The 24030-nt window shown below is 39.3% G+C and overlaps 1 protein-coding gene across 3 annotated transcripts in view; it reads right to left on the bottom strand.

The window, feature by feature from the left end:
• Positions 1–449: 449 nt before the first annotated feature.
• Positions 450–24030, bottom strand: part of NAP1L4 (nucleosome assembly protein 1 like 4) — a 110973-nt gene continuing 87392 nt past the window's right edge. For 2 of the 3 annotated variants that reach the window (XR_003853257.1, XR_003853258.1), the window contains exons 10-16: positions 20382–20527; positions 14840–14862; positions 14150–14269; positions 8576–8605; positions 8188–8245; positions 7124–7161; positions 450–3737 (exon numbers count right to left, since the gene is read on the bottom strand). Coding sequence is in view for 1 of the 3 variants with exons in the window: in XM_029582762.1 (XP_029438622.1) it covers positions 8213–8245; positions 8576–8605; positions 14150–14269; positions 14840–14862; positions 20382–20527 (352 nt within the window). In the remaining 2 variants the exon portion in view is untranslated. The remainder of the gene's footprint in view (positions 3738–7123; positions 7162–8187; positions 8246–8575; positions 8606–14149; positions 14270–14839; positions 14863–20381; positions 20528–24030) is intronic. The other variant, XM_029582762.1, reaches the window with a different exon arrangement.

The raw sequence follows: 24030 nt of genomic DNA, 5'->3' as shown, positions 1-24030 counted from the left end.
CCCTTTTATCTTATCCTAACTATTCTCAATATACATTTCACTTTTTAAAGTTGTACTATACAAAAGTCCTTGGTTTAAACTAGATGAAAATAAAATCAGTTAACAGTAAAGGATAAAAAGACAAGGCCAGGTAATTAATACTCATGATACTGAGGTATGAGACATAGGTGCATCCACCTTTTCATCTGTAGGGTTATTAACATACAATTCATAACACCTGTAGTTTTTACTGCCCTTAAACAAAAAATGCAAAGGGTACTGTATTTTTATAGCATGGTCTTTGTGATGCCCACTGCTATGAGTTCAGCAAAACATTTTAATATTAATTGGGTAAACACCACACCAAGCTAATGCCTAGCCCACATCACATGAACACACACATCTCTTACTAATGCTGCTAGGTACCAGGGGCTCTTGAAAGAGACAAAGAGAGACAGTAAAAAACATACCATATTACAAGAAGCTTTAAAACTCAAGAATAGACATTCTCTGTGTCAAACATCCTTATATTTACAAAGGAAAAAAAGTGTGCTTGGGAAAGAACATTTCCCTTTAGTCAGCCCTCACATAACCTGCATGGTGTATAAGCATAAACACTCTCTCCAGTCAGGCAGTATTCAAAATACTTTTAGTAGTAATGTAATGCCTTAAGAATCTGTGTTATGTCTACCTTGCCCAGCATCATTTAAGATATTTTTTAGGAAAACATAACTTGTCACAGTACATAGTCTCCTTAAGATGAACTCACCTACTAGGGAGATGGCAGTGCATCTTCTCTAATACAGTAAAGCAGGGGTGGCCAACTCTGGTTCTGAAGAGAAAACAAGTTAGGTTTTCGGAACATCCGCAATGAAAATGCATACGATGGAGACAGTGCATGCAAATCTCCTCTCATGCATATTCATTATGGATATCCTGAAAACCAGGCCAGTTTGTGGCTCGAGGACCAGCATTAGCCACTTCTGCAATAAAGCTTTAACATTCTCATATCATTTATGTTCTTCTGGGATGAATAAAAATCTGGCTCCAAAAGAACCACCCAACCAGTCTAGGACCAGATGTAAAAAGCAGAGTTAAAACTATGTCCTGAATGTCAACATGTTTGTGTATTAAAAAAAAGCAAAACAAAAACAAGCTAATGTTTTTAAATCCTAATGGAGTAAACTAATGGTATGCTATTACACTAGAATTAAAAAAAAATGCACACAGATTAGAAAATGTGTGCAGTTCAATTAAGTTTACTGTAGAAGAGAAACACTGGTATTTTTCTTGTTTCACACACTTTAATAGAATATTTTAGCTATTCTGTACAAAGTGAAAACACCCAGATTAAGTTACAAATATGCATTCTGAGATAAGGATGGAGCGCACTCTACACATCTGGTCACAGTGATGCTACTATTTTGCTGGTGCATAGAAAAATGTTCAACTCTAGCCAGAGGCTTGCACCAGAAATTCTGAGAGAGAAAAAAGAAATGAACTTTTAACAGAAGATCAACAAATTCATTTTGAGCAGAAAGGTAAGCGCCATAACTTGGTTAACATTTTGACAGAATCACTAGTTTTTCCCCACCATTTCAGCATAGTGTGTGGCACAGCACAGGCACTTACTTAGAATAGCTGAGAATTTTTTGGCGTGCTATGGATGGTACAATTGTCAGTCCTAATGTTTTAAAGGAGGAGGCCAAAAACAAAGTCAACACCACTTATTTTTAGCTCTCTTCACATGGATATTTCCACTCTAAAATTACATCATACAGAATTGGCAAATATATGATTTTTCTGAGTGAATAAAACAATCAGCAAGTTAAGGTCAACAAGGTGCCTAATGACAATACGGTGCCTTTTGCCTTCAGAATTGCAAGAAATCCATATATAATCATGGCACTTGACACACTGAAGGGTGTTATTGCTCCTATACACCAAGTAAATAGTTAGATATTTTCTGCTGCAAACACACACTTTCTGTGGTTAAATCTAAGGAAAAGCAGGAAAGAAAGTAATCCTATTTTATTGCATTATGCCATTTTAGTCAGCGTTATTGTTACATGAACTGTATTTTGCTGTTGAAAGAACACTGATTAAAATTATATGAAAGCTGGCCATCAGATGGCATCCCTGCACAGGAATTGCAGTTTTATGAGCAGCTCAGTACAGTTATAATCCTTTCCTGCTAGACAGAACAAGCAAGCCCGGAAGTCCAATGGTACATCTAAGCATTTTGCTTGTTCTTTGAAAAATGAATAGATGAGAGTGTGTGGACAAAAAACAATGCTTTTAGGTTTTACTTTTAAAATTACATTAAGACTATCAATTCAGCATTTGTATGTAGTCAGAAAGTCCCTTTTCTTAATTACATTTAAAAAAAAAAATATCCAAAAAGAGCTTTTCTGAGCAGATTCATATTTACTCCCAGTCAGTTTCTGCAGGGCAGCCAGGAAGATGCAATGACCTCCCAGTTGCTGAAGCTCCAATCATTGTGCACAAAATAAATAAGGACAGCTTGCTAACCCATCAAATCACTTTTCAAATAAAATGTGTCCTTTTACAATGCTTCGAGCAGGAGGTATTTGCTTTGAATATCGTTTTCTATTCCATAAATAAGCAAAAAATTCAATTGTGAAACAGTGTAAATGTTGCAATGACGTGTACTTTCACCTACATTTCCAGTGTAAAAATTGTGACTTCTGCACCCCCTCCTTGCCTCCAAAAAATCAACTCTTAAGATAACTAAAGTCCCTCTGTACTTATACATAATAATAAATTACAGAAACATTAAAAATCCTGGTTCTTTGGCAGCAACCCCGTGCACTAAGAGTGAAGTTTGGCCTATGCACTACAGATTCCTCTCCAAACTGGAGCAATCTACAGCCAGTTCGTTTATCCTGCACGAACAGATGAACCCAGAAGCAGAGACTGAGATGCAAAGTGTTCATATTAGTCACTAGTCTTCTCAATAAACCAAAATATTTTCCGAAAAAAAGTATTTTAAAACCCCCAATAACCAGTCCCTTTCCAAATTCGGTATTACTTAGAAATACCAAGAGAGAAGAAGTTGCATAATATGCCCTTTCCAATGAGGAAGAAGAGCCAAAGAAAACAAAGGTGTTTAACTGAGATGGTGCATTAACCAAGAGGATATTTAATGCTGCATTGCGATCTGTAAGAAATGTATACTACTGAGTTAAAGCAAATCTACCAATTGTGTTTGCTTTTGTTAAAAGTGAGCAGTTATATTTCACATTTTTGCCACATCATCTGAACTGTTAAAAGAAAAAAAAATGCACATAAGCAAATGTGTACACCAAGACAAGGTACACTATTTGGTACAGAAGAAATTTAGACAGTGTCACTTTTTCCAGTATACGGATTTGGTTAGCTCTTTGTAAACAGAATGAAAGCAAACTTTCAATAGTGAGTATGCTGAGAAACCCTAGGCAGTACTCAGCTACAGTGTACCAAAGGCTGTAGAGTGTGCTTTATTCAAACCTCATATTTCCCAAATGCATTAAAGTTACCACTGTACAAGTTAAGCAAAAAAGAAAAAAAAAAAAAGTGAAAATCATGCACTTGAAAACAAACTGATATTAAGCCTTGTTAATAAGACTGTGCTGCAGAGATGTCCTGAACTGCAGGCTAGGTATTCAAACGTTTATTAAAAGATGTTCAAAGAGTCACTCAGAAGTGGCATCTCCAGATTACTGCTGTTTGCACTCAGCAGGTTGGCCAGAATCTTTCTGTAAAAGGAGAAAAAAAGGGAAAAAATTACAATATGAAACCAGTATGACTGGCAATTCTGCACTTGCCCTATGGCCTACAGAAATTTTACATTTTCAGTTTTTATCAAAAATCATGTTTTGTTTATAACATACCCTGTGCCCTTAAAGAATCCTTACATATAGCTATGATCACAATTTAGAACAGACAAGCTGCTGCAATCAATAAATATATATTTTCTTGTTTTCAAGGAAGTTACCAAGTAACTAAGAACTTTTATTGGGAATACCTGACTTTTAATAAAAGAAAATTAATTAAAGAAAAATAAAAACAGACTTGAATCTAAGCTAAGGTTAAGCCAGGGATAGGCACCTCCGGTCCTGGAGTGCTACAAACAGGACTGGTTTTCATGACATCCTCATGAATGTGCATGAGACTTATCTGCATACAATGGAGACAGTGCATGCATCCAGTCACGGTAATTGAAGCAGGGAGATTCTCAACCCAGTCCTCAGGACTCACCTGGTGAGTCAGGTTTTCAGGACATCCACAATGAATACACATGAGATAGATTAGCATACAATGGATGGCAGCAAATGCAAATGTACCACATGCATATTCATTGCGAATTTCCTGAAAACCTAACTAGCTAGGTATGCCTTGACTGGGATGAAAACCACTGTTCTAAAGGGAAGAGAGGGTGTGGTGTTTGTGTGTATCCCTAATAATTTTTGTGTTTAGTGTCCTAATCACATCAAATTTTCAATACGTCAGGAATCTTAAGGGATCCTGACATGTTTTGTTATTTTTTTCATCCATGTATTCTGGAAGATAAGCTCTATTAGTTTTGCAGAGACCTTTTGTTCATTATAGCAAGAACAAGCGATGCCAAGTATCACAAGCTAAAGGTGTGAAATGCCCAGGGCAGATGTTTATAAGTTTAAAACAAGAGCAATGGAGGTATCTTTATCAGACGATATAGAAATACAACACAGCCATTCATTACATTTCATCTTGTAGCCTGAATTTGGCAATTAGGCTTTTATAAGCTGACAGTGTTTTTTAATAAGCTGACAGTGAAACTGTAGTACTAAAGACATTTCAAGCATTTATTATTGTGGGTAAATAAGCACACAGTCATCATGCATTTTCTAGTTAGAAGCAGAATCATTGGTTTTTTTTTTGGTCTTTTAGGAGTTAATTTGACTGGAATTTCACATCAGTGTAAAAGTAGTGGACTGATTGCTCCAAACAGATTCTCAACTCTGGGGAAGTAACAATATCTCTGCCCTCCTTTCAACAGACTAATCACTGAGAATTAAGTCTATCAAATGTAGCACAAACATCTCTCCTCAAAATTCCAGAAACATGTTTTCCCTTTGATTTGCTTTGATGTGAAATATCTGGTGCCATCCAAACAGCAGTTATTCAAACCATGCTTTAGACTGAAAACTGGAATTCTCTTCTCCAATTTTCCATTTCCACACACACATTACTGTGACATCCTGCTGAGTTTGACTCATACTAGAATCTGTTTCTTGCCGCAGCTGTAGGACCTCTGAAAATCAAAACAGTGCCGAGTGACTGCTGCGCAATAACAGAGATAAGATTCACTGCGTTTTAGACAAGTCAAAGTTGCATGCGAAGGATGGACCTATGGTCCTAGGCCCATTTAGGATAGGAGAAACTGCCAAACACTACTTCCAGCTATTGAAAAGAAATATTTTCTTTAACAAGGATAGGACTGTGTTTGTAACAATGTCATTTGTGCTCAGTACAAATCAATATTGACCATCTAGGACAAGTTTCATTACCAGAACAATGCCAGAATCTTCAGTTTCTGATCAAGAACTTTGCTCTAATTAACAAACTGATCTGACCAAGGAAGACTACACCAGATGTTTTAAAGACCAATACAATAACACTAATAGTACATATGGAACTGCAGCAGTACTTTTGGGATCAATTATAAGCACCATGTTAAATACTAAAGTGATTTTTTTTAAACTGATGCCATTTCCAAACTGGAAGTCATCTATGGTAAGTCATTTAAGGCAACATTAATACACAACTACTCTGTGACCTCCATTTAAAGCTGAAAGTTTAGGGATACATTTATAGGAATCAAAAGGATATTAATCAAAGGCAATGAGGAAGAAAGCAAAGAATGCACATCCTCATTTCATCACAGTGATTTACATTTCTAGCCGGTTCTCTCAGTCATAGCTATAAATCTTCTCTAGAATTTGCTTAACTTTCACCTGTAGAATAATGGGGATGAAATGTCTGCTTCTCCTAATCCTCTTCTCTCTTTCACAAGCACTGATAGAGCTTTCTATTTGACAATTACAGAAGGCTCCAAAACATTAGACCATCTACTCAAGAAGACTGTTCAATGATCAGCAAGTGTATTCAAACTACACATGTTCAATCTCAGGTTTTCCTTCTGTTTCCTTTATACATCATTTAGCACATGTGCATGTTTCTAAGGTAAATCCTCATTTCCTTCTCAAAGGTAATCTTAAATATTGATACTGCTACAATAGTCTTAATAAGGCTAGTATTTACAGGGTGTAAGAGTACCACACTTAAGACTGCTCCAAGCACGTTAACCCAGACCAGTGCTTACATAAAGATGTAACGTAATATTTAAAGACCTTACTGTCAAAGGGGAGAAACAAAATTGACAGATACAGAGTCATTAAAGCTCCCTTCACTCTTTCCTGCATTTGACTGCAGTCCTCTGATCAAGGCTTGCACCATTCTGTGCTCTATGATTTGAGTCAGGCCAGGCTGCTTCACTGCAATAGTAGCCAAGTGAAAGCTAAGCAATTGCTCAGGAGTCATATACCTGTACTCTTTAGGTGCCTACATAAATGTGATATAATACACCCAAGTGCACTGAATATAGATTTTATTTCTCACCTTTCTATCACAGAAACCTCAAGGCAAGTTACAAACAAAACCAAATAGTACATTTAGTACAACAAAAAATTAAAACAAACACTTCACAAAATCAAATACCTACAGCTTAGTAAAAGAAAATAATCTAGATGACACTTCTCCTCTATTGGGTGCTCTAACCCTTCAGTACTACAGCAGCCAAAGGTGAGAAAAAAAATCAAAACTCAAAGCCAGGAAATGAGAAGCCTGGACAAACAGTCATGCCTTCAAAGGTTTCCTGAAAGTCAAATAACTGCTCTCAGAATGAATATCCAAAGCTCCAAGAGTTACTGTTTTTACAATATAATATACAGTGACACTATCTTTCCTCAACTTAGGAAATCAGCTTTGGCAAAAACACAGAAAACACTTTGAAAAAGTACATTAGAAATAAAAAGACTACACTGTATGGAAAATAAGACTGGGAGCTTTTAATTTAGTTATGAATGGAATTCCACCTTACCTAGAAATGTATGAAAGATAAACAGACATAAATTACACCTAATGGGAAAAATGTGAAAGAATGGTCAGTATGAATGACAATGGAATGTACAAAATCATTTGGGTGGAAGACAACCACAATGCTTCAAGACAAGGTATGGATAGCTGCTCTGCAATATTTTACTAGGTGAACATTACTTTCCCCTGGTAAACAGACAAATCATATTTTATGATACATACCCTGCAGGGATAACAACTTCAAAAGCTGGTTCTATGGCTTACTATTACAGTGAAACTTGTTTCATTAAACCAATTTGTGTTAATGGAACTTATTCTCAAAAGTCAAGTTTCCGGTCCCACAGACAACACTTAGTTCAACGGTATGTTTTAGACATAAGGGGGTCTTGTAAGCTAGCTTGCTGTATCCATTTGGGTGCTCCAGCAGCAGAGCAGTCTGAGATGTCAACTCACATTTAGCTTTGCTGCTACAGCAAAAAACAGATACTTCCAGAAGCAGCTGGAGACCTCTTGAAAACAAGCTAGCTCCCAACATGCTTAACCCACTGTCCAGTCAAGGCATATTCTCAGCTGACTCGACAATAAGTCACCTTGAAATCTGAGCAAGACAACGCCTCTACTAAGGACACAATGGTTGATCTCATCAGTGGCTTTTAGATGAATTGTTTTCTTTTTAATGGTAATTATAAAAGCAACTGAAATATCTTAATTTGTTACTACCTTCAACACATAAGCTTTACTCAACTTTCTCTAATTAGTAGATAGAACTAAGAGAAATTGCCAAACTCTCTTTGCTCTTGGATTCATTCACCCATCCTTTGTGTGCTGTTGCGTTGGAGATTAGCAAATGTCAGTACCACTCTAGCCCAGGAAGCAGGGGTCTTCTGAAATGAAGGAAGGCTTCCTCTACTTTCAGCAGCAATTGTTAGTGGGATGAGCAGCACAGAATGACAAATTCTAAAATGCAGTTCTGGCTCTTTATGACATGACAGCAACACAAACTATCAATGAACTTAGTTGAGTAAGGGGCTGGAAGGGGATTACATGAATAATCCTAAACAAACCAACCTTGATATCAGTTTCAGCATCTTCTTCATCCTCCCCCTTCTTCTTCACCTTCCATTTCCTATAAAGAGGAGAAAAAAGAAACCAAGAGTTGAAATCTAGTCATCTTCAATACTGAATGTTATAGCACCACAAAAGATAAAAATAAATGACAAACTTCAGATTTGATGCTATAGATGTGAGTGTTAAATACTGCTAATTCATGCATCCTATAGAAACAAAGTGTAAAAGGCTGATACGGCCTATTTCCCTGACTATCACCACTGCAGGGCTAATCACAGAACAGAGCACAGGGTTATAGATTAGGTCATACAAGGCTCACTGTGTTGAAATATCACAGCAGAAAAGCTCTAAAGTTTAAAAAACAAATCAATCCTGAATACTCTCTCACCTCTTCCTCCCCTTCCTCTCCCTCTTCGAACTGTAAAATAAAAAAAAACAAACCACAATTTAAGAATACACTCACTTTTTCTGTGAACAGACTTTACACACATTGCCGTCACAGTTCCTTTGCGTATAATCTATTTTGATTATGCAGCACAAAGATACTATAGCATTAGGATCTCTTGCTGGTACTGAGAAGTGTAGTAAAGTTGAGGGGGAGGGGCTCTTGTTCTCAAATACAAGTAGTGCTATTTTGCATCAAGCATCAATTCTGCATTTTCTTCTTACTCTTTTCCCCAGCAGGCTTTCATTATAAAGCCATTTTCACAGCCTCCACCCTGCAGCAAATCAATGCAATGTAGCAGCAAAAGAAGATCTTAGCACCCATCCCCAACCCAGGAGACACAAGACTGCTATTTTAATACTATTTAGTTATGGGCATCTATAGGACGAGGACACAAGCACAGGTCTCATCTTTGGCAGTGTACTGCACTACACTATCCAATGAGCTACAGGTACAGCCCTAATTACAGATTTTTAATCTTAGCTTGATAATATATTTTCTTAAATTAATGAAATCAGTATTTACTGGATTTAGTCTAAGGAGAAGTAGCTTAGTGATTAGAGCAGCAGGCTAAGAACCAGGAAGTCAGGGATCAAACTCTGCTTTTTCCACTGACATTTCTTGTGACCTTGAGCAAGTCATTCTACCTTCATTGCCTCAGATACAAACTTAGGGGGCCTATGCAATATTTGTGCGTAGAAAACGGGTGCCCAATGATGTGCACCCGTTTTCCTAACACATACCCAGCCACCTCTCCTGGGCGCACAAAGTAGTATTTAAAGGAAAGGTCTTGCTAAAAAGGAGGCGCTAGGGAAAATTGTGCTTCTTTAGTGCCTCCTCAGCATCAGGTGCACAGGAGAGGTGGCTGTCAGTGCAGGAGGGAAAACGGACACTCAATACGAGCGTCTGTTTTCTTCCGCTACCGGCACAATATATACACACAAGATACAGGGCGTGGACCATGTATCTTGTGTGTCTATATTGGCCGCCCAGAATTGTTTGGGTTTTTTTTTAACCAGAGACTCCCCCCCCCCCCCTGGAATCTCTGTGGTTCCTCCTTAGTATTGCGACTATCCTAATAGGAGGAATCACAGAAAGCAGAGTTGCTTACCTGTAACCTGTGTTCTCCAAGGACAGCAGGATGTTAGTCCTCACACATGGGTGACATCAGATGAAGCCCGACATGGAAACTTATTTCAAAGTTTCTAGAACTTTGCCTAGGCACACTGGGCACGCCCAGCATACCTGTGGGATCCCTCTTCAGTCTCGTAACACAGAATTACAAAAAATTTAAAAACAAAAAAATAGGCGAAATCCAACTCCACTGGGTGGCGGGTGCTTTTGTGAGGACTAACATCCTGCTGTTCTAGGAGAACATCTATTACAGGTACGCAACTCTGCTTTCTCCTAGGACAAGCAGGATGGTAGTCCTCACACATGGGTGAATCGCTAGCTACAGGCTGCTCCTCAACACAAAACAGACCAACATGCACCAACCAGGTGCTGATTGGCACAACCACCACAGTGCTTTGGGTAACAGAGGGGGAGACAGCTTGAACTCAAACAACAGGCCTTAGGTAGGGAGAGTTGGGTTCTACATCTCAAACAGGTTCCAGAGGACAGACTGGCTGAACCTACTGTCACGTCAGCCATCCCTATCCAGACAGTAGTGAGATGTGAATGTGTGGAGAGCTCAGTATGCCTAGTCAAAGTTCTAGAAACTCTGACATAAGATTTCCATGCTTCCTGGATGATGTCACCCATGTGGGGGACTACCATCCTGCTTGACCTAAGAGAAAGCAGGATTTTTTGATTTTATCAATGAGCCCTTGAGAACGGCCTACCTTTACGCCAGCTCTGGGCTGGCATAAAATTTGTCACATTGCAATGGGGGCATTGGCTACACGGGAAATTTTTTGCATCACGGGTATTAGCTAATAGCCTCATCTACATGGAATTTACGTGCGATGAGCACTATTAGCTACGCAGCGGTTTGGACACGTGTTTTGAATGTGCTAATCCCTGCATTGCATCAGGGGTTATGGACGCCATGACCAAAACGCGCGTTAAGCTGTGCGCTAGCCGCAGCACATGGTATTGCATCGGCCCCACAGATTGTAAGCCCTCTGGAGCAGAAGTACGTATTGTACCTGACTTGTAACTAAGCCATAAGCTTGAATTTGGAAAGATATGTAATTAAATCCAAACACAAAAAAAATCTAAAATACTGGGCTCTCAATCAAATTCACATTTTAAACAAGTGTGTGAGGGGTGGGGACCCAAGACAAAACCTCCTGTCTGGGATATTTAAGAGCAAACCATTTTTATTATAGAAAAGGTCTGCTTACTAAAGTAATACATCAGCTTTAAAAACAGCTATCCAAGATCCACATTTAAATGCTGTCTTCTTCTAACATACGTATGTGTCTGTTCCATTTAAAAGCTGTATTTTGAGAACGTGGTCACATTCTAATCGCTTATTTACACTGTTACATGCAGCTCCTGAGCCTCAGAGACTAACCACCATAAAGAGCTTTTGCCAGGAGCATAAATTAGACAAAATCCTTCATCAGTATAGACCCTAGTAATTAGGCTAACGAGTTTTGAAAAAAGTGTTGTCTATGTTTATATTGTTGTAACCACAGGGCCTAAAGTAAGCTTATTTTGTATAGCAGATATTTGCATGCGCACACTCATTTTACAGAAAAACCTTTGCTTCTTGCAACCATTTCCTGATAGTTCCCTGATCAGTGCAAGAGTCTCAAAAGCAACCATGCCAGAGATGCCAACTGTGAAACTGTAACCCAACCACAGATTTTGCAATGTCACTTCTTATAGGAACCCATCTCTCTTATGTTGCTCGCATATATGGATACATGAATAGCACACACATAGCTTTTTAAAATAAATCTTTAAATGATCTACAGATATGAGCAAATTACATCTCATTCTGCTAAAGTTCCATTAACCATTTTTTAAAAATGTCTTCACAAATATTTGTTTCACTAAAGAATCAAGTAAGTTGCTTTGGATTGTCCTTCTGGACCACAAAGATGGAATGTAAGTGGCCTTATAAATAAAACCCTTGATTGGATAGTGTCTTTCTTACAACAAAGATCCTTTCAAGTGAAAATAGGACATAATTGCTCCGATAAAATTCAACTTCAAACTGGTGTCCCACAAGGGTCCGCTTTATCGGCGACCCTGTTTAATATTTATCTTCTTCCAGTGTGTCATCTCCTAGCAGGTTTAGGTCTAAATTTTTATATCTATGCCGACGACATTCAGCTTCCTATACCTATTCTTGGCACTATTGAGCAAACATTTAAATTAATAAACATCTATCTCGGAGCCATCAACCTATTACTATGCCATATGAAATTAGCCCTAAATATGGAAAAAAAACGGAAATGATTCTCCTTGACAGAAAAGTAAAAAAAGATAGCTTCACTAGTACAAACAATACCCTTTTATTACCCAATAATATTAAACTAGTATTATCTGAATCGGTCAAAGACTTAGGAATTACCATCGATTGTCAGCTAAATTTTAAAAAACATATTTCTCTTAAATTACGAGAAGGATATTATAAATTGTTGGTGTTGCGAAAGTTGAAATCGCTTTTAGATGGTAATGATTTCCGATTGGTGCTGCAAGCTTTGATATTTTCATCCTTAGACTATTGTAATTCCCTTCTTTTAGGCCTTCCACAATCTATTTATTTATTGGATTTTATATACCGACATTCATCAGTGATATCACATCGGTTTACAGTGTAACAAAAACATATGCTTGGAGAGCATTTGACATCGAACAGTAATGGCATTTGACATCGAACAGTAATGGGTAAATAGACATCGAAAATGGCAACTGAGGGAGGGGGAAGCTATTTACAGGGATTATAAGAATAGAACTGTAAAATTATATACATTATAAAAATTATAAACAGCTGAATAGCACTGTAAAATGTATATGTTACTGCAGCTAAAGAGGTTTCAGAAGGGGCAATGGGGAAAGGCAAATGATAAATATTGAGTACATTCCAGAGGGTTTGTCATAAAAGAAGAATAGAAGTAGTTAGCTGAGTAAGCTGTGGAAGTAGGCTGTGGAGGAGGGATTTAGTCAGGAGGAGAGTTGGTAGGGGGAGGAGAAGTGGAAAGGGCTGGGGGGCGGGCTGAGTGGTACTAGGTGTATGTTTTTGTGAAAAGCCACGTCTTAAGTTTTTGTTTGAATGCTTTTTGGCAGTCCTCCTGGCGTAACTCTACTGGCGTTGTGTTCCACAGGAAGGCCCGGCTACCGAGAGCGCACGTGCTTTGGTGGAGGCCAGTTTGGGTGAAGGGGTCTGCATGGTGGCGAGATGTTGGTGTCTAGTGGGTTTAGTAGCCTGGTGGAAGCGAATGGAGTCTACTTTGCGCCCTTTACAGGTGCTTCAGAACTCTGCAGCAAGGGTTTTAACAAATTGTAAAAAAACATGAACATATCACCCCTGTTTTAAGCAATCTGCATTGGCTGCCAATAACACAAAGAATACAGTACAAAACTTGTTATACACTACACAAAGCGATTTATGGACAAAAAACAGACTGGCTGAATTTTCTAATCCGGTTATATGTCCCGCAGAGATCCTTAAGATCGGCGAATAAAGGACTGCTTCAAATTCCATCTGTGAACTCTGCCCATCTTATATTAATTGGAGAGAGATCCATTTCAATTGCCGGTCCATGCATTTGGAACACTATGCCTGTGGCATTGCGTTTAGAGTCAGAGTTTAAAGCTTTTAAAAAAAGCTCTAAAAATATGGCTTTTTGAACAGGCTTATATTGATTATCTTGAAAAAAAGGACTAATTGGTTTAAAGAAACATCATTTTTATCTTTGTTTTATGTTCATTTATTAATTGATTAACAATTTTATTGTATCATATTTTACTGTACCTTTTAGATATTTTAGTGCGATTTCATGATTTTGTAACATGTAAACCGTTGTGATGTATATTATGAATGACAGAATACAAGAATCTTTAAATAAATATAGAATACTGTAGACATTGTAACTGTTCTTAGAAATTTTGCAAGGGTTCATTTAAAAAAAGTGTTGCAGCTTCTTTGTGAAAGTATGTCAAATTATACTGATTTGTACATTTTTACTTCACCAGCTAAGGTGAAGTAAAAAGGTAGAGCAACACAGATAATTGTTTAAGCATAAAGAAACAAAGAGCAAAGCTAATAACAGGTTACTAACTAGAACATAGGCTATTGCTTCCATTTTCTTTGTCTAGGACCCACTCAAGAAATATTGTACAACAAAAGGCACAAGCTCTGCGACAAAATAAAACCATTCCAAATTATCAATTTTTCTGTCATGCTATCCTGTAAATGTTTTGAAGTGAAAGCCCCTCAGATTCTTAAAGCACGTAGAACAAGTAATTTGCTTGAAGATTAAACAGACAATAAATAAAATCCAACAAAAACGAAAAGCATAAAACAACCAAAACCACAAAACAAATCCATGCACATACATTATCTTCATCTTCTATGGCTTCACCAGTGAAATACAGCACAGCACGTGGAACTATCCTCTCACGGAAAAAGTGCCCAATCTCAAAGTCTGTAGCTAAAGTGAACTCTGAATCTTCATCCTGAAGAGCGAAAAGAAACTGTGAGAGAGACTGGAAGGAAATGTACACAGAGTAATCTACCCAAAACACTACAACTAACATTGGCTACCATCATCCTCAATATCATAAAACTAACAAATTGCTAAACCCCTTAATTATTGGTATGCGCATCTGAACTGCAAATTTAGTGACACAGAAAACTTTATCCTAAAGCAATGCTGTTTACAGCATGATCCACAAGTATAATGAGGGAACTAGGCAAGAAATATATTGGTGCCTAGAGCAGGCATGGAAGCCAGCAATAAAACAATGCTCCAAAGCTGCCATTTGCTACAGAGCAGACTACAGGAAATTGTTGAGAGAAGGGAGTATCACTAACTTAGTGACAGGAACATGGTTAGTTTAGAGTACTGGATCAAAACACAATAAAAATGAAAGAAAATAGGAATCAAGCTCATATCTCCCCTTTATATAATTGGGTGGAAATGGCCCTTATGAGTAAGCTTTTAGGATGAACTCTGCTGATAGCACCTAATTGACACACTAATGCACTAAGATGATATTGTCAGAAAGCATCAAATGTTAACTTACCAACGTCTCTCCAGCTCCAGACACTATAAACATTGAAGAAAAAAAATCAGAATGTAAAATTCATAGCAGGTTCAAAAGTCAAATTGTATACAAAATTTTCCATTTTTAAAGAATAAGTTGAATTTTAATATTTGAATGCAGGAAAATCACCCAAAATACAAAAGAATCAAAAGTAATTTCAAACATTTGATGTCTTAGTGGATGTAATGAAGCTTTTCCTTTATGGAAATGTTAATTTGTATATCATTGACACAACCCAGGTCCTCCATAGGTAAGACTGTCCCATAATGGTACAGCAGAGTTGCTTACCTGTAACAGGTGTTCTCCAAGGACAGCAGGATGTTAGTCCTCACACGAGTGACATTATCTGATGGAGCCTTGCACGGGAAGCTTTGACTGGCACACTGAGCAAGCCCAGCATGCTGCTAACCACGCATCCATGTGGGCTCCCCCTCTTCAGTCTTAAAACATAGAATTCGCAAAAAATAAAATAAACTGAAAGAAACCCAACTCCATGGGGTGGCGGGCGGGTTTTGTGAGGACTAACATCCTGCTGTCCTTAGAGGCAAGCAGGATGGTAGTCCTCACACATGGGTGATTAAGTAGCTTCAGGCCGTTCCCACCATGTGCAGCAGAGAACAGGTGCCAGCATGCATAACAACTAGTGCTGCACTAATCATAGGCCCTATTCCACAACAGAGATTACCCACCAAGTGTATAACTTGTTACTTAACAAAATCGTCACTTGGTTTTAATATTTTAGCTAAGATATTTACTGTAGCCTTACTCAAAATTTGTGAAATCAAAAAATATTTTTTGGAAGGACGGGGATGGTTTCATATAGTTAATGTCCGGCAACCCCCTCAGTGCCTTTACCGTCTAATCAACACACCCTCCATCCTCCGTATTTTTATTTCAAAAAATTATATTTTAAAAACTTTTCAGAGATAGGCGTCAGTAAATTCCATTCTTTGTTCTTTTTTATTATTATTTATTTTGTCTTTATTTTCTTCATGCAAACACACTATCTATTGTTACCCCAAACCGTCAGAAATTGAGTTGCTATACTTAGCTTTGAAATGTCTTGAATTAATCCTGACTTGCACAAGTTTCGACATCCAATGTCTTCCTCAGGGTTTATCCATATACATTTTCTTGTCACCAAAAACCAGCGAGGTATTCACTTATTTTTTTAACTTTCCCGGTGCTCGAACAAGCCTCCGCCTAACGCTCTTCCTGACGGCGTTCTAAACTACTCCACTTCCGGCTTGCATTTTAAAACAACATCCTGGATACCAGCTAATCCTATCATAAAGTCTTAAACCAGAGAGAACCAATCCAGCTGATCATTAAGTCCTGCCGGTTGTTCTGAGCCAAGTTTGAAAATCCATGCTTGCTCGCGATAATTTAACAGTGACTGGTTACCTTGTTTCTCCTCTAGACTGTCAATCACTGTCCATTGTAATTGATCGTACGTATGACTTTTTTCCATACAATGTTGTACGATGGAAGCAGATATTGTGGCGTTATTTATACGGGACCGATGTTCCGCCATCCGAATCTTGATGGCCCTCTTCGTGCGCCCGACGTATACCTTCGGACATGGACAGATGATAGTGTATATTACTAATTTAGTTGTGCAATCTGTTATCGATTTTCTGTATACTTTGTATCCCGTCACGGGATCCGTCCAAATATCCCCCTCAATTGTATTGTCGCATACTGAGCACTTCCCACATTTGCTATGAAAACCCAAATTGCTAATTTCTCTGTTTTATTTTTCTGTTGGGCATGAACCACTTGATCTCTGACATTCCTTCCTCTCCTCGTTACAATGAGGGGTTCTTCTGCAAACGTGTTGTGGAGTGCCACTATGTGCCAATGTCTCTTGATTGACATCCTAATGGCTGCTGTAGACGTGCTTTGGGGCAAAATGCACACCAATTGTTTTTCTTCTTTAGTGAGTTTGTATTGGAGCAAAGATTCTCTATCGCTATACCTAGCTCTTTTGTAGGCTTTCCGCACGACGCGTTTTGGATATCCTCTCTCAATAAACCTTTTACTGAGGATATCAGCTTGAATTTTGAATTCTGCTAATGTAGCACAAATTCGACGTATCCGGAAAAACTGGGAAACTGGCAGTCCCCGTTTGAAGCCCACCGGATGATAACTTTCATAACGGAGTAAATTGTTTCGATCCGTAGATTTTCTGTTGACAGTGGTATGTACAGTATCATCCTTAACTTCAATGAGCACGTCCAAGTATGCTATACTTTTTATACTACTGGCATGAGTGAATTTTAAATCTTCATCCATTGCGTTAATCCACGTAATAAACATGCCCAGCTGTTCCTCTGTCCCTCGCCATACAAAAAAGATATCATCAATGAACCTGTACCAATAGTTGATGTAACTCCACCACTCAGAAGAATATACAAATTTAGCCTCAAAATTTGCCACGTACAAATTGGCAACCGCCGGTGCCAACGATGATCCCATAGGGATGCCATGTTTTTGGTGGTAAATTGTATCCTTAAACACAAAATAGTTAAATAAACACCAACTCAGTTAAAAGTGATGAGAAAATGTTTTGGTATTCTTCTAAAATCATCATGCCTTGATATCTCCTGTGTTACCACCTCCAAAGCCAATTGCTGGGGTATCTGGGTATACAGCGATTGGATGTCCATTGTCACTAGCAAGGTAGAATTCTGTATGACTTCTACATCTTTTAATATATTTAAAAAAATGTATAGTATCCTTAAGGTAAGATAGTTTGCTCTGTTCTATTTGTTGTAAATGTTTATCAACAAATATTGCCGGAGGTTCCAACACAGACCCATTGAGTGAAACAATGGGTCTGATTGGGGGATTTTCCAAATCTTTGTGAATCTTGGGTACCGCATAAATAACCGGTGTCCTGGGCTCAGTTTGTACCAGAAATGCTTTTTCTTTTGCTGTTAAATATGGAGCTTTCTCTATTATCTGTTCAATGTGTTCTTTCAACACATTGCCGGACATTAACTACATGAAACCATCCCCGTCCTTCCAAAAAAATTTTTTTTGATTTCACAAATAAATTTTGAGTAAGGCTACAGTAAATATCTTTGCTAAAATATCAAAACCAAGTGACGATTTTGTTAAGCACTAATCATAGGAGCAGGCCTGCACCCAAGGACAGAGCCCACGGAGGGAGAGTTGGGTTTTCATGGCTGGAAGAGATTACGGAGGACAGACTGTCCGAAACGACTGTCCTGCTGACCATCCTTGCCCAGGCAATAATGTGAGGCGAATGTGTGCAGGGAACTCCAGGTAGCCGCTCTGCAAATCTTGTGAATTGGGACTGCATGCAAATGAGCCACCGAGACTGACATGGCTTGTACAGAGTGAGCCTTGACGTGACCGTCAAGCTGTAATCCCACTTGTGAGTTGCAGAAGACAATGCAGTCAGCAAACCAATGGGATAAAGTCTGCTTGGAGACAGCAACCCCTAGCCTGTTTCTGTCGAAGGAGACAACGAGTTGAGTGGAGAGGTGGTGAGGCGCCATCCGTTCCAAGTAAAAGGCCAGCGCTCTCTTGCAATCTAGTTTGTGCAGAGCCCGTTCACCCTGGTGAGTGTGAGGCCTTGGGGAAAAAGGAAGGCAACACAATGGACTGGTTGAGATGGAACTCTGAAACCACATTGGGAAGGAACTTTGGATGTGTCCGGAGGACCACCTTGTCTTGACAAAATTTTGTATAAGGTAGGTTCGACACTAGAGCTTGCAGTTCACTGACCCTGCGAACTGATGTAACCGTGACCAAGAAGATGACTTTCCAAGACAGGTACTTCAGGTTGCAAGATTGCAATGGTTCAAACTGGATGACGTTGAGATCCCAGGAAACCGCTGGAGAGCAAGTGGGTGGCTCATAAACTGCCCCCCAAGCGGATGAGAAGAGATCGCAGTACCATCCGTAATCCGGTGTAAGCCTCTATAGTGCTGAGATGAACACTCATCGATTTGGTTTGCAAACCAGATTCGGAGAGGAACAGATTGTCTAAGAGCGTGGGAGGGGAGCAAGAAAAGGGATCCAGACTGCATCCCTCACACCAAGTTGAAAACCTCTTCCACTTCATATTGTAAGATTTTCTGGTGGAAGGGTTTCTGGACTCTTTAATAACCCACGATACCCCTTCCGAAAGGCCAAAGGCCTGCACAGTCACCCAGTCAACATCCAAGCCATGAAGGCCAGGGATTGTAGGTTGGGGTTACGGAGCCTGCCCTGGTCCTGGGTGATTAGGTCTGGGGCTGTCCCCAACCGGATCGGGGGGGTGAGAGGCCAGGTCCATAGGGTCAGAAACCAGACCTGACAAGGCCAAAAAGGAGTGATCAGGATCATGGAGCCCTGATCTTGCTGAAGCTTCTGGAGTATTTTTGAGATGAGAGGAAGGGGAGGGTAAGCGTACAGCAGCCCGGTGCCCCAGTAAATCGAGAAAGGATCCACCAGCGATCTGTTGCTCCTCCGGCCTAGGGAGCAGAAGCGGTCCACCTTCCTGTTTTCCAAGGAGGCGAAGAGGCCTATGTCCGGGGTCCTCCATGAGCGAAAGATCCCATTCGCCACTGAGGGACTATTTGTGAGGTCGAAAAACATGGATTAAGGAGTCTGCAAGGGTGTTGTCCACTCCTGGGAGATACACTGCCCTGAAGAGGATGCCACTGTCAATGGCCCACGACCAAATGTGGACTGCCTCCCGACAGACAGTGAAGGACCCCATTCCCCCCTGTTTATTCAGATACCACATAGCTATCTGATTGTTGATCTGAACAAGAACCACCTTGTTCAGGAGCTGCTCTCGGAATGCCTGGAGGGCGTACCGAATCACTCGCAGCTCTAGGAAGTTGATTTGAGTCTGCAATGCTTGTGCAGACCAGAGCCCCTGGGTGTGTAGACCCACAAGATGTGCTCTCCACCCCATCCGAGGCGTCTGGTGAGGGTAGCCTGGGGTTGTGGGCTCCAGAAGGGGGATTCCACTTTCCAGATTTGAGGGAGTTGCCCACCACTGGAGGGACTGACGTAGCAGTGTAGTGATTAGGCCACGCACATGCAGGTCTTGAGTAGCCCTAACACCCTTGAGAATGCAGCATTCACTGCGCCCTGCGCATGTGTAGTCGAGCAAAGGGGGGGGGGGTGACATTTACCATCACTGCCATGTGGCCCAGCAAACATAGAAACTGTTGTGCCACGAGAGCAACAATGAAAGAACTGGAGGCATCAGCAGGCCTCAAGGCTGTAGAAGCGCCATCAGGTCCAATGGTGTCGGGGGCACCGAAGGCACCAACAGAACTAATCCAGATGGCTATTGGGGAGCTGAGAGGTGGTAAAGCGCCATTTTACTTTAAAAGCATACTGGTTTGCAATAAACATACTGTCTGGAACAATCTGTGTATCATTTGTAATCCATACAAACCTGCTGACTTTTTAGGTGGTCGAATACTTTTGCAAGCCTCTATTTTTCAGGCATAAAATAAATAGTTAAGTTTGTAGGTTATAAAATTCTTACCTTTGATTGGATTGAAGAAATTAAAAAATGAATCACTGGGTACTTGTTTGGTAATTGTTCGAACAGTACCACGACCCTTGTGCTTCTGTTTCTTTTTGATTACTTTAACTGTAACATTTTTGCCTTTCTTCCATTCAATAGTACACCTATTTTAAATCAATATTAAAAATAAAAATCAATTTTTGCATGAAACTCATTTAAGGAAGAAGGGAAAAAGTATAAGAGTCAATACTGTAAATGCACCACAAGGGGACTGAACATTTAGCATATGTGCACTCTTGGCACTATTGCTGTAGTATATAATCCTTCAGTTTGTTTGCTTTAGTGCAGTTGTACTCAAGTATTTTCTACCCAAGACACACTGAGCATCTTTGGAAATCCTGAAGCCCAACACATATCAAGTCACTGTTTTATTATTTTGACTATACAAAAAACAAAACCTAGATGTCACCACAATGTACTTCAAAAGTTTCAAAACTCAAAAATCTCTAGTCTGGTTATCTTGTTTTTCATAACAGCTTCATCTTGCTACCCATGTGCCAAATCTCATTTTTATGCTGCAGTACAGAGTATTCTTATACTATATTATACTGTACATTTCTCAAAATGTCTCCTAACTTTGATAAATGTTGAAAAACTAAATAGGTCACTACATACTTAAGGAACACTTGAGTACAGTATATAAAATGAGGAAAAAGGTGTTAAATGGAGATGTGCAGCTTGAGGACAATACCACCAACCTATCAATAGGAGTTTATAAAGAAGGTTCACTTTTAGCACTTTTGTCTAAATTAAAAAAATTATATACAATCTATAAACTGTATTGGTGCACAACCATAGCTTTCAAAAAGATGTAGTTTAAGCCCCCTGGTAACTTTCTCCAGGATACTCCAGTTTTATATTAAAACAGAGAAATAAGTCTCATTCAACCGCAGTATTGTTAGCATTAGAAATGTACATTTGTTTCAAACAAATCAGGGAAAAGAAACAAACGGGGTCCAATTAGTTTTTTCTGGGGCCCTGAAATGAATTGAGAGGGACCCCCAAATTAAATAAATTATATTCATTCCATTTTCACAGAAGAAAGCAGCCAGGCAGCACTGTTGTCAGAGATGCTTTGTGTTAGAGCAGACTTATGTTGCTAGATGTTCTTTTTTTTTTCCTTTGTGGAGACTGGAGAGTTGCTTGCAGAGATGCTACTTATTTTGTCTCTGCCTTAGCAGTGAGCATGGGAAACAAAGTGAACAGTGAGGGCAAGGCAGAGACTGAAGCATACCAGGCTGTATTGTGGAGCCTATCACTAAGTTCAGCAATGTCAGAACTAGTGCACACAATGAGACACTCAGGACATCATTGTCTCGAGTTCCCTGTACACACACATTCGTTTGGCACAGGCAGTGGGCATACAGACCCCTCCACAATCTCAGCTTGGCTCTTCCACTATGTTTGATGGTCGATTACACTGGGGTGGTTTGTCCAAAAAAGCCCTCAGTCCACAGGAAGAAATACTGCACAAGACAAAAGATGCTAAAGAAACCATTTCCTGTACTGAATGTCCAGGAGGTTAAAATTGTAAGGGGGAACTCATGCAAAACAACAAAATCAGGAAATGCAAAAAAGAGTTCAAGTACAAGATATGGGAAATCTTTTCTACATATATAAAAAAACAAAAAAAAAAACCCTTCAAAACCCCGGTCCCTATCACTGTGAAACCATTTCCATACACTAAATGTGATATCAGTTTCAATTGGAAAGCCCATTTCACAGGAAAATCCAAATTCCACCGTTATCATTCATTTACTTAAAATTTTTTATATTTCGCCTATAGCGATGAATCGTGCTAGGTGGATCACAAGTCATAACAAAAACCATAACAATCACAAAAAATATCAAATATATTAAAATGTCAATTTCTGCTTAAAACACCAACGAGCAAAGTTTTCATTTATAGGTCAAAAGCTTGCATAAACAAATATGCTTCTAACTGCTTTCTAAACATGTCATTATCACTGGCACGCAGAGCTACAGGCAAGGAGTTCCATATAGCTTAGGCCCTGCCACTAAAAAAGATCTTTCACATGTCTCCTGCAATCGTGTTGTCTTAACTGTAGGGACTCTATAATAAATTCTTATCTCCTGATCGCAGTGTACAATTAAGAACATATTGCTTTAACGAATTTGCTAGATAAGAAAGACCATCTAGCTTCAGAGCCTTGTACACCGGAACTAAAATTTTAAATTTGATCCGGTATTTTACAGGGAGCCAATGAAACTCCTGTAACCCAATACCAGGCGGGCTGCAGAGTTCTGTAGTGGCTAAACTGCTTTTAAAGATGCAGCAGGCAATCCAACAAGCAAGGAATTGCAATAATCAACAGACCTTTCACCTTGGGGTTCTGTGCGCCACTCAACCTTGTTTCCATGCCCAGTCCTTATACCTGGAGTTGTCCTTGCCAGACTGGGGGGCTTTGAAAGTCTTACAGCCACCTTTTGCACTCCTTGCCCTTTTATCAATGCCTGCTTGGGGGTTGGTTTTTTTTTTGCCATTTTTTCTGCTTTGTTGCCCCTTCATGCTACCTTAAGAAGCTGATGCCACTTGGTGCCAGACTGCAATATCACTGCTACTGCTGCCCTCATTTGAAGCCTTGGGATGTTCTTCCCACTTTTGCTATTTTCTGGCTTCTCTCACAATGATATGGACTACTCCTGCCAATATTGTTACCCTTTTCGCCCTTTTTCATGCCATTTTTGGTGCTAATATTCAGTTTCCACAGTATTCCTAGGTACCTTGGAGTTCTTTCCACCTTCTGTTGAGTTATTCCCACAAGTTTTAAGACAATTGATTAAAAAACCCCAATATAGGATGTAATGCTTTCCCCATTGACTTTATTGGCTAACAAAAACAAATCAAACTAAAAATGTTTTATTTTGTTTTGAAACTAAAAAAATTAAAAAAAAATGAATTGGGGTCCCCATGAAACGAAATTTGAAATGAAACATTTTCTCCTCCTGCACATCCCTTGTAAGCATAATAAATGGATAATAAAAAGTAATGATATGATGTTGATGGAAAATCTGTCTTGTGGAACATTATTCCACTGGAGTCTAGATTTCCCCCAGGACAGGTAGTGAAGTTCTCAACTACATGCAAATACCAAGTCTTTCTTCAATATTTTCTATACATATTTAGCATCTGTGATTGTGTGGACCTGAGATAACCTAATAGCTTAAGGAGGTTGAAATATGATAGGGGGGTGGGATGGGTGAGAGAGGTTAGTATAGTGCTTTAGAATTAAAGGTTTGTTTTGTTTTTTTAAACTAATTGTCTTATTGATGAGGGTATGCACCAACATTATTATTATTTAACGTTTTTTATAGACGGACATTAGTTAGGAACATCACATCGGCTTACACAGAACATGAAAGCAGCGTAAAAGGCTTTACAGGAAACTGAATTCAAACCATATAATATTTAAATTGGAACATGCCTGGTACTCCTCACTCAACATGGGGGATGTAGGCTTGGGCTGTCCCCCTCTCTCCAAGTGACTCACCTGGGTTGCCTGTTGAGTGAGTGGTGTCAACAGGTGGGAGACTATCAGCGCAGAAAGCCCACGTCATCGGGACCTTTTAAACCTGCTCCCAAAAG

This window comes from Rhinatrema bivittatum, chromosome 17 (genome assembly GCF_901001135.1).
Source record: "Rhinatrema bivittatum chromosome 17, aRhiBiv1.1, whole genome shotgun sequence".
In the NCBI taxonomy this organism is placed as follows: domain Eukaryota; kingdom Metazoa; phylum Chordata; class Amphibia; order Gymnophiona; family Rhinatrematidae; genus Rhinatrema; species Rhinatrema bivittatum.
This window is presented reverse-complemented; position numbering and strand designations above follow the sequence as displayed.